General features: G+C 39.3%; 1 protein-coding gene across 3 annotated transcripts in view; it reads right to left on the bottom strand.

Annotated features, from left to right (window-relative positions):
• Positions 1-4,719: 4,719 nt before the first annotated feature.
• The window catches only part of LOC108608251 (inactive dipeptidyl peptidase 10), a 33,606-nt gene continuing 26,572 nt past the window's right edge, over positions 4,720-11,753 (bottom strand). For 2 of the 3 annotated variants that reach the window (XM_017999539.2, XM_017999538.2), the window contains exons 6-16: positions 10,210-10,337; positions 9,936-10,153; positions 9,627-9,864; positions 8,766-8,879; positions 8,583-8,706; positions 8,397-8,511; positions 8,198-8,312; positions 6,518-7,560; positions 6,163-6,467; positions 5,822-5,937; positions 4,757-4,833 (exon numbers count right to left, since the gene is read on the bottom strand). In XM_017999539.2, coding sequence (XP_017855028.1) covers positions 5,866-5,937; positions 6,163-6,467; positions 6,518-7,560; positions 8,198-8,312; positions 8,397-8,511; positions 8,583-8,706; positions 8,766-8,879; positions 9,627-9,864; positions 9,936-10,153; positions 10,210-10,337 — 2,472 coding nt within the window. In that variant the 3' untranslated portion in view covers positions 4,757-4,833; positions 5,822-5,865. Of the gene's footprint in view, positions 4,834-5,821; positions 5,938-6,162; positions 6,468-6,517; positions 7,561-8,197; positions 8,313-8,396; positions 8,512-8,582; positions 8,707-8,765; positions 8,880-9,626; positions 9,865-9,935; positions 10,154-10,209; positions 10,338-11,753 lie in introns of all 3 variants that reach the window. The other variant, XM_017999541.2, reaches the window with a different exon arrangement.

The raw sequence follows: 11,753 nt of genomic DNA, 5'->3' as shown, positions 1-11,753 counted from the left end.
CGTACGCATGATGCAGCAGCAGCAAAGTTTCGCCTCCATCCAAATAAAAATGCTGTCAAATTCCAAGACAGAGATATATCGGAGGCGGGCGCTGTTTTTTGTTTGGGAGGGGGCAGTGCGTTGTTGTCGGCTCGTCTGGGGCCTGACTCACATGATTTGTGCGTGACCATGCGAAATGTAAATTATTTATATAAATATCTGTATAGCAGGAGGCATTATCCTCGCTAGCGACGGTCTGGCAGTTGCCAACTCCTGGCGTCTTATTTCAAGAAAAGCAACGAAAATGAGCGAATAAAAAACCGTTGGCAACTGTTAACTGTTGTTCACCCTCGTCAGCATTTGTGTCCGTGTGGGAGGGAGGCAGCAATTGATTGGCATTAGTCCAGCGCCAAATATAAATTGTGTGACCGGCCTACAAATAAAAAGCAGAAAAGAGAAAATTAAGAAAAATATGCCAAGTTCGCTTTAAGCAATTTAAGTTTGATTATACGTATATTTACTTACTTTTGTTGCCTGCCTGCTCAGCTTGCACCTTAAGTGGTTCGTAATTTCTGGCATAATAATTATGGCTGGCTGGCCGAAATACGTTTAGATGGCAATTAGTCGAGACGACGCCTCCATAAATTGTAGCAAGTGGCAGAGAGCAGTTGAAAAAGTCGAACGCCTAAAGCAGCAGCAGCAGTCGCAAACGCAGTCGAGCCACCTTGCGCCATGAAATATGCAACACATTTTTTGTTTGCACCCAGTTTTTACTTGCTCAGCGCCTTTTGCCAAACAATTGGCCAATTAAGCTGAAAGTTTGTAGCACCTACCCAACACCCTTTACTCTTTACCGCTGCACGTTGCATGCCACGCGCACATTTGCTGGTCATTTGCGTGCCGTGCAACGCGGCGGTGCATGCTGCAGGGCTCCTCGTTACCGTTACCGTTACGTGTTTTATGCAGATTTTCGGTGCCTCATTCATTTGGTTAGCATTTTCGATTTTTAGCCGCCGCACAGAGTTTGGCAATGTAATATTTCATTTGTGCGCTGAGATTTATGCAACGCTGATTATGAATTTAAAAATGCGTGCGTATTGTTTTTATCGTTTAGTATCTCATGCTTTGGTTTATTGTTTATGTAGGTTATGTATTTGTTTTTGTTGCTAAATGTGTTTGCGAAATTATTCAACATTCGTCAGCTAATTAAGTCAATTGTAATTACATAATTAGTTGGAATTTATAATATTATAATTTAATTAAATTTAATTTAATTATTTACTTGGTTTTCAATTCTTTTTTTTTTTGTTTGGTTTGCTGCATGGAAGCGAAGAAATTGTTTTTGCATCACAAAGGTTTTAAATATTTTTGATGTTGTTGTGCTAAGTATAGTAACAACAAATAATAGGGAGTTAAATGTATAATTAACCACATTTGTTTAAAGCTTATTTACATTAAACATAACTAACAATTGCATAGAGTTCGTTGGTTCAGCTTAGTTTGTAATATATTATTATTAAACAATTGCATAACCATACTTTAAATATATACTTGGTTTGTTTATAAGGCTGAAGACAGAGTATTAAAATGTTATTGTTTGTAAGAGTAAAAGTTGTTTATAAAATATATATGTTTATCAGTATATCAAAGTTGAATTATTTATATAGGTAATATACGGGGAATTTTTTTGGGGGGAGCGGGGGGCAGCATACGTACAGCATCTTAAAGTCATTAATTTATACAGTTGCGCTCAATAGTAGTATGCCGCTCTGAGCTAACAAACAGGACAAGGGAAAATATTGCCTATATAGTTTTAATTTATATATAAATTTGTAACTCGAATAATGCAAACGCTTGATCCACTAAATGAACTAGACTACTAAATATATAATCGTATATAATAATGTATATGCTATATAAATATGCGCTCCTGCTTGTATAATTACTAAGTCAATAGTTATCAATTAATATTTGCGTAAGGTGTATGCAACAAATTTACTACAATTATAATGTCGCTATTAGCTCAATATTAATGTAAGTACTTTTCTTCTTTTTTGGTAATTGGTCCTTAGTACACTACTTAGAAAAGCGTTTGAAAACTGTAGAGCAACATTTAAATTTTAAACATAGCATACATTTGAGGGCGCCACAGTCAAAAGAGACAACGAGGCAGCCAAATGCGCACAGTCTGACCACACACACACACACACGCACACATGCATGAGTAAAGCAAACACCTTTTTGTGTCAACATACGCACAAAGAAATGTAGATAAGCTGCAAGCCGTAAAAAAAAGAGAAACACGTTAGAACCAACAGCTGCCCTTTGCTGTGTTTTTTTTTTTGATTTTTTCTGATGCCAGCCACAGCTGTGACGGCCGTAACAGACTAAAAATGAATATGAAATGCCCGAAAGCTTGAATGCTCAGGTGTGCATAAGTGTATGCGCGTAGGCGTGGCAAACGCCCACTTGTTAATTGTGTGTCACGAAATCGTAAAAAAAGCAAAAGCAGCGCCTAAGCCGCACATAAAGTGTCAGTCAAATATAAATTTATGTTGGCCTTCACACACACAGACACACACATGCACAGCTGTTTATGCGCATATTTTAAGCATTTAGCTTTATAGCTAAATAAATTAGAAAAATTTGAGTGTGCGTCATAAAATGTTGACTTAATTTAATAAAGCTTGAAATTAATATTAGGCCCAGCTGAGTGCGCTCGATAACAGCTTATCGATTCTAACTTTAACATAAACTGTTAAACAATAACATAGTCGGTAAGCTAACAGTTTGTCACTGCTGGAATGATCGCAGCATTAATGTAAACTGACTGCTAAATAAATTAGATAAATTCTGCGCGTTTTGTGTGCGTCATAAAATTGCTGCCTTAACTTAATAAAGCTTGAAATATGCAAATTAGTTTGACAGATTGCGAGCCACTCAACCAAGTTTTTTAGTAAAAGAAAATACAAATTGCTGGCTGGCTAAGTAGGTCAATGCAAATGAAGCTTACACATCTGTAGATGTATGACAGCCATCATATAATTAAGCTGCCGCAATTGTCCTGCGACTGCTAATTAACTAACACACACGCGTGCTCTCAAAAGCTGTCTGTGTGTGTGTGCTAAAAACCTAATTAAAGCTAATCCTTTGGCGCATATGCTTAACTCGCTGTCTCATTTGGCTTTCGTAGCCTTTGCCCCAAATGTCGCAGCATTTTCGCTTACAAATTTGTTTTCCATATTTTTTTTACGTGTATCGCAGCTATTTTTGACCTTTTCGTTTTGGTTTTTACTTATGTCTAGTTAAGTTTATATACGCTATATATATTGCACTACGTTTAGTGAGTATTATTTGCTTGTGGTTTCAAATAATTTCAGTTATTCCATCTACGTTTAACTAGAATTATTGCTACACTTGTGTATGTGGTTTGCATAAATTAATTTCGCTTAATAGTTGTTTTTTCAATTAAATTGCATTTCAATTTGGCCATTAATTTTGTTTTCGTTTTTTAATTTTTAAATTTCTATAAGTTCAATTAAATTGATTTGTTTGCCTTTTGGCTGCCGCTTTGCCACAGCACGTAGTTTCATTAAATGTTTAATCATACGCTTTCTTTTATGTATTATATATTTTCTTTTTATGTTCACTCATTTCATTATTTACGACTTGTTTGTGTTTTGCAATTTATTGCGTTTAATTAAAATTTATACGCGCTAAAAATTGAATAAAGGACAAAGGCTGTTGCTTCTCTACACTGAGCGAAATGTCGTTAGGTTGAGCAATTTATAAATAAATTTCTACTATTGCTTAAATTATTATTATTCCATTTTTGTTGAGCATTAATAATTGAGCAACTATGGCTATAAATTTAAGTTTGCTTATCGACTTTTACCGCTAACTGTAAATGTCATTTAGATTGCTTTTTTGAAACTGTTTGCACATTTGATTTATGTAGATAATTTCCGCTCACACACACACACACACATACACACGCACACAAATATTTGGCCAGCAGCCGATAGCCACAAGTCTAACCGCAGCTAATAGCTCTGTGCTGTAACCTTTGCCCTTTTTTTGTAGCAAAAAAAGAAAATAAACATTTCTCTCACTTAAATATTTAATATTGACGCATTGCGAATTTATGCAAAACCGAATGCATAAATTAACAACAAAACCAAATAGCAAAAAGAGAAAGTGGGAGCAAACCCAAGTGACAGTTATACAGTTATAAAAGGTGGTTTTGCTGAGGGGGCGTGGCGTGGCGTGGTGTGGTGTGCGGTTTGCCCAGTTTTTCAATTTTTATTGCCGTAACGCGTGTGTTAGTTTCATTTTTTTTTTAATTTTTCATAGCATACATTTCTGCGCCAACGCGTTGCGTCTGTGTGTGAGTGTGTGTGTGCGTGTATTTATGTATATGTGTGTGTGTGTTCACAACCATGTTGATTTCTCGTGTTGTTTTGCATATTTTTTTGTCGAGCATTTACTTTTTGCTTATTAATTTTATACAAAATGCCATTTACAGGTTTTTTTATTTAACCATTTAATGGCTGTTGCTACTGACTGTGTGTGGGTGTCACTGTATGTGTGCGTGTGTGTGTCTGTGTTTATGATAAATTATATTAAATGTAATTTACGCAAGCGTTTCTCTCGCACGTTTCGCTTCTCACTTATTTTTATGCTTTTGCCGTTTTTGTTATCAGCTGTTGTTGTTGTTGGTTGTTGTTGCTTTTATTGTTATGTTTGTTATTGCTGTCTTACCATTGAAATTGCCATTGCCACTGCTGTTTTTTTTTATTGCTGCTGCTGCGCATCGCCGCCGCTGCCCAGACCCGCTTTCGTTTCCGGCGGCACCTGTTGGGCGTGAATAAGAGAAGAGAAAGCAAATTTTACGATTTAGTTTCGAATTGAATTTAATGCGCGCGTACGTTTAACGGGCATAAGAGACATTATGTAAAGCAAAAGACACAATCATAAGCATAAGCAACATTCAGGTATAGTAGCAAGTGTGTGTGTGCTTGAGTGTGTGTGTGTGTGTGTGTGCTTACACCTAAACACAGTTAAAAAAAATAAATCAACATAAAGCACATTGAATTGCCTTGCTCAAGCCCCGAAATACAAATATTACGTATACGTAACACACACACGCATATCTCGCTTGCGGCAACAAATTGAAGAAAACAAAAGTAAGATATAGTTTTCTTTTTCTCTCGTACGCACATCAAGTATAGTAGGTAAAAGTTGAAGTAAAACTTGCAGCAACTAACTTAAAACAACAAGAAATAGCAATAAGTAAACTTAGACTGAAAACATAAACGCAAAACTTGCGTTTCAAGAAAGTCAAAATAACAAAACAAGAAGAAGAAGAAGAAGAAGAAGAAGAAGCAGCAATAGCAAAGTAAGAAAACAAGAAAGTGAAATATTCAGAGAGCTTTCTTGGATTCTTACAGGCAAAGAACACACAACAGGAACTATAACGGTTCATGATTTATATGATGCACACACAAGTTTTACATTCGAGTATGTGTAGCAAACTAAACTAAAACAATTTTAAATTTACACACATGAGTCTTGTAGCAATTAAACAATAAGAGCTTTAAAATATTTTTGTTACTCGTAACTTTTCATTTGGATTATTTTAGCTTCTTTTGATTTTAAAAAAATTTAATAAAAATATTTAACTTATGGCAACACATGCTTTGAATAAAAATAAAATTTAAATATTTGTATATTCATTCTTCCTGTCGCATTAATTATATAGCATTTTTTAGAGAAGTCTAATGACAACAACAAATAACAACGACGACAATGAATTTTTAGTTGTCACCAACGGCGACTGTACCTAGTTAGCAATTTGGTTGGTTAGGACAACAGCCTTAGCAATATTTAGCCGCCATAGAAACTATGGAAATCCAGAAAATCCATTGTATCTGATTGATTTTGCTGTTGCTGGTCGAGCTACACGCATATGGGTGTTGGGCAATGAATTTAATGGCAGATGGACAGATTGAAAGTGACATTTGTTGTTATTGTGGTTTTAATTTTTAAGTAATGAACGTGGTGGTGGTGGTGGTGGGCGTAGTTTTGTTGGAGAGCAGGAGAAATAGAGAGTTATGGTAGTAGGAGAGTTTTTGGAGCATATATACAAAAGAGACCAACTTAAGCCTAGAGCTGGCGACTTACCAGCTTCTTGAAGCAATCCTCAAAGAACGCAGTCATGGAGCGATAAAGATGCCGCTTGACGCCAGCTAAACTGTGCCCCTCATCCGGATAGATCTGCTGCTTGTAGAGCACGCCCTTGTTGGTCAAAGCACGAGCCAGCACCATGGACTGCTGCACATGCACATTGTCGTCGGCAGTGCCATGCACCAGCAGATACTGACGCTCACGCAAGTTGTCCACAAATTTGGTAAGATCGCTCTCTTCATAGCCTTTGTAGTTGTCGGTCACATTGGGAAAGCTCAAGTAGCGCTCAGCATAAGTGGAGTCTGCAATTAACACATTATTATTTGTTTTTTATAGCTGCGCCTTAACTCACCATAAAGCTTCCAATTGGTCACAGGTGAAACGCTTATGCCGCACTGAAATATCGACTGTTGTGAAGCCAATGCCAGCGCAGCGGTGTAGCCGCCATAGCTCCAGCCCCACACACCCATGCGACGCGAGTCTATGAAATGCAAATTATCGCGCAAATATTCGCTGACCTCCAGCTGATCGGACACCTCGACGCTGCCCAGTCGCTTGTACACCTCGTGCAGCAGCTGATAGCCCTGACCAGCAGAGCCACGTGCATCGATTTCCATAACAATGTAATCCTTGCTGCCGGACAAATATGTATTCCAATCCACATGCCAGCGATCTGTCACCAGCTGTGTGCCAGGACCAGAGTAAACATGCAGTATTGTTGGATAACGTGTTATCTCATCCTCACGCAGCACTGGCGGAAAATACAGACGCACTTGCGCATGAAAGCCGCCCGAGATCATCACTGGAAAGCTGCGTATTTGCGGCAGCGCTACTTTGGCTATTTTTTCCTTTAGACGCGTATTATTCTGCACAGTTACCAGCAGCTCCAGAAACTTTAGCTTGGGCTCCTTTACCTCAGCGGCTGCTGGCTCGCCCTGCGCTGGCTGCTGCTGCTGACGTTTGGCCTTGGGACCAGCGCTTGATTTAATGCCATAAATTATAGAGTTGGGCACCACTGGACCTTGACACTCTATTAAAACATAGCGCGCTTGCAGCGCATGCGGAAACTCTGCCTCATGGTATAGACAATCGAGTAGTGGCTGCGCTGGCAGCGAGCCACGTCCACGTGTGCCGCTGGTGCTGGGCAGTGCTGGTGGTGGTGGCACAGCATCTGACTCTTCCGATTCCTCCCAGTCATCGTCCCAGGCTGTTACCAGCTTAGGCGGTGGTTTGGTCTGATTTTGTTCCTCTTCAGCGTTGTCGCTGTTTTCCTTTTGGGCCGGACATGTTAGGCAATCCGGCGTATGCAGCGCTTGTCCCTGGCGTGCTGGCAGCGCTGAGACGCGATACAAATGCTGCTGCGATGGATGCCGCTCTGGTGTGCCCAGAAAATAACTGTAAAAAATGCACAAGTTTTAGTTAGTTGCTGCAAATTGCAATTTAGGCGTGCAAAACTAAAATCCTGTAGTTGCAGCTGCGCAACAGCTAATGGCAACTTAAACTGCACCCACTGCTTAATTTTATATTAAATTTTATTTAATTAAAAGACAAAATTAAGTTAAGCTGCACTTTTTGTCAAATGACTTGCGTTCGATTGTCACTGTTCGATAGTCACGACTCGTTATGTGCTGTTGCCTTAACAGCTGTAAGCTTAACAGCACACAACTTAACACACACTGCGAGCGATCACTTGCGATAAGTACTACTCGATAACAAGTTCTGTAAGCTAAGCTTAACGAATGTAACTTAACATTGCTGTTAAGTTTGAAATCTATGCTAAAGCGTACGTTAAAGCTCAAAATGGCTGTTGCTTGGTAATTCGTTTTAACTGCTGTCAAAGGTACTTAATGCATAGTACACGCTTAAGCTGACACTTGCGAGTTTATGACAACGACATTTATGCGTTTAATAACTGACATTGTATATGTAACGGTCTCACATTAAAGTCACTTTATTTGGCTCACAAAACTCAAACGCGACATTAACTATTCAGTTTTGAGTGCTAGCGCTATGTGTGCCATTGGCTACTTACATCCAATTATCCACTTGATCCCAATGCAGCAGTCGATTCACCTCGTAGGGTCCATGTGTGAGTGGCAGCACGCGATTATTGTCAACGTCCACGCGCACAATGTGCCGGAAATAACCTGTGTGTGTGTGTGTGTGTACGTGTGCGTAAGTAACTTGAGCTTGGGAAACAAAGAGCCAAATTGACATATGGACGCACTTACCAAATGAACCATCGCGCATCGGCGATATGGCCACATACACGCTGCCATTGGCCGCAAACAATGGCACAGCGACAGTGTCTACCCAACCGCGTCCATCTCCGCTCACTCGATGTGTCTATATATGGCCAGATGTATATATATAGAACAGTGCACATTGCTACGCTTAATTAGGCCATTACAACTTACCTCCTCGCACTCGAACGAGGGACTCTTGCAAACACTGACCGCGGATATATTTTGCGGGCGATTTAACCAGACCACAGCTACCTGCGTGGCACTTACCCAACTGGCGCTGGCAAAGTAGTGATCCCTACACAAAAGAAAAGGCAAATCAACATTAACAATACGCTTTAGTAAACTTCAACTTACGTATTTTGTATAATTTGCGGTGGTGTCAAGTCCGTTGTGCGTAGCTTTGCTGGATCCGCCAAATCAACTACGCGTAGTGTTACTGTTGGATTCTGTGTGCCTGGCTTTGGATAGCTGCAATTAAATCAAAAGAATTTTAGTTGTATACACTAATCTAATATGCATATAAATCACTTCTTTTTATGTATATTAAGCTTTTTCCTTAACATAATAGAGCGCTTAATGCCTTAAGCCTAATGCCATAATATAAATATATTAGCTGCATAAATTTATGCACCCCAAATATGTTTTACCTAAATACAAAATTTGTTTTAGCTTAGTACTTTGATTAACTTGCACCCCACGACCAACTTTAGCCATCAATTCTCGCATAGAAACAAGCGTTGAGTAGTTACAAAGGCAAAGTGGATTTGCCTAGATTGTTGGTAAAGTAGTTTGCTGTAGCTAATTCCATGAGCTAACGAGTAGACATTTGCATAGTTTGTGTAAACCTCAAAATGATGACATTACCACTTGAAAAGTAAGAGTTAAGGTTTTGGCAATTTATCAAATTGAAAATGACAGCTCAGCTTAGTGTGTGTCTGTCTCTCTGGCTGGCAGCAAAACTAATTTTAATGCCACAAATGTCACCTGCTGAGTGAGGCACTTGTCAGGCCAGGCCAAGCGGCAAAAAGGGTGCCCCAAAAAAATGAGAAAGAGAAATAAAACTAAATGCAGTTCATGAATTTTAAGTGCTGAAATATAGAGCGAGTGCGACAAGGATTGAGCGTCAACACTCTTAAGGCTAATGACAGTCACGAGCACGAGCTTTAACACCTAATCGGAATGTAATATAGCCCTGGCATGGCAGCATGTACTTACCGTAAGGATCTAATTTCCGGATACAAGCTGGCATGCGGATTAGCGCCAACTCCACCACCACCAGCTGCTGCTCCTCCTGCGTGCTCCTTTGAACCGCTGCCTGGCGTATGCGGCGCTGAGCTGGTGCCATACCAAGCGAAATGCTGCTCCTGCACGTGCGTATCATTGAAGCTGGCGTAGAGCAGTCGACTGCCGTCGCTCGAAAGCCAAATGGCGTTGTTCTCATGCAGCAGCTCCTCTATAAAGTTCAACCAGCTATAATACTCACTCTCAAATAGCCCCCAGTGCATTGTCTGCCCGCCCGCTTACCTTCATAAAGCCAATCGGGTATGCCGTTATAGACCACGCCGGGCACTGCGTCGTGCGTGATGCGATAGTTGTGTGTGCCACGCGCCTCGGGGCGATAATAGATGTCGTAGTTATGCACCCAGATTAAAGAATTGCCCGTAGTGCCAAAGCGCGCATAATGCATATACGGCCAATCCTCTTGCTGCGGCGGCTGCTGCTGGCGTAATTTAATCGACTCGCTGCAAAGCGCATGAGTTAGCATAACAGTGAGTGAGAGAGTGAGGTGCACACTTACCTGGTTTGTATATCGTAGAGCGTGTACTGGGCCAGGAACGAATGCCTGAAGAGCTTTACCACGTTTTGTGTCAGCAGCAGGTAACGCTTATCCGCTGATATGCTAAAGCTTAGGGGCGCCAAGTTTTTCTATAACACAGAAAAAGAAGCTGTACAATATAGCTGCTACAATTGACTTACGCTGCGTATGCGTAATTACAATTTTTAATTGTTTCGAAACAAAAGTTTTTATTGTTGTATGTTAATTTCGTTATTTGTTACGTTTTTAATGCCAACACGTAAATGCGCAAGCTATAAAAGCATACGCTAAATTAAGTATACGCAGCGTGTGCAAAGCTATAAATATTACATTGAACTTCAAAATAGCGCATACGCCATGTTGACAATTGTTTATCTGCAACTAACTCGTAAGCAAATATTTAGCCACTCTAGCGCCTTGACAAACAACAGCGCATTACATTTGTTTAAATTGAAATTTCCGTTTGACTCACATCCCCATTTGAGCTGCTCGCATTGTGTCTGCTCATTTGCCTTACGCATATTAATTATTTGCCTAGCAGCAACTGGCAGCTGTTGACATAAGCAATGTCTTTACAACTTGCACTTGGCAGTTGCAAGCCACTTGTTGCATGCCACAAGCCAAAAACTTGGCTCAGCTCCCATAAACATTTGGCGTATTTATTTGTTTGCTTTGCAATTTGCTAGCACATCGCACGCATTATGCATTGCCGCCGCCCCCCCCTCACCCTCCTTCTAACTTGTGCGCATTCACATAAAAATCGTTGCGTCTTTTTATCGTTATGTTTGTAGCGATAACTTGGCCCATTTGTTTTAGCCTACTTTCACTGCTTGCTGTGTAGAACAGTTAACAGCATTTGGCTGCCAACTCAAGTGTATACACTTGAGATAGGCGCCACGCCCACGCGCCCACACGCCACCCCAATCGTAAATAACAATATACTGCAAATATTTGTGCACTGCCTGTCTTGATAAGCAATAAGCAAACAATAAATGTTCTAACGTTCTAAGTTAAATATTAATAGTTGCACTCAGAGAAAATGCTGACGCTAAAAGTTAACAGTTTTGGTTGTTTAGGTAACTAAATTAGATAAATATATACGCACATTTAACTATTGAAATTTAAGCTGAGATAGTAATGCTTTAAATTATATAAATCTAAATAAATTCTATGAATTAATTTAGATAGCAAATAAGTAAATACTTATTTGAGTTAATTAATTCAACTATCATCACTTAAATGTAAATAATTGAATATGAATATAGTATATTTTAGGAAGAAGTATAATATTGTCTAGTTAGCATATGTATGCACCCATGTGATCCTCTGTTATTGTTTTCCCTTATATATAACTAGATTAAGTTGCCCCAGCGGTAACAGCAAGCTTGTTTAAAATAAATACATTTTTTATACATTTATAAAAAACAAAACTATTGGAATCTTAACTAAAGAATATCATATATAATTTGAGTTATATCAAACTACATAAACTCTATAATTCTATATTGTGATTAATGAACTTCCTT

Source organism: Drosophila busckii, chromosome 2L (genome assembly GCF_011750605.1).
Source record: "Drosophila busckii strain San Diego stock center, stock number 13000-0081.31 chromosome 2L, ASM1175060v1, whole genome shotgun sequence".
In the NCBI taxonomy this organism is placed as follows: domain Eukaryota; kingdom Metazoa; phylum Arthropoda; class Insecta; order Diptera; family Drosophilidae; genus Drosophila; species Drosophila busckii.
The sequence above is the reverse complement of the archived record's forward strand: the minus strand, read 5'-3'. Positions and strand labels throughout refer to the sequence as shown.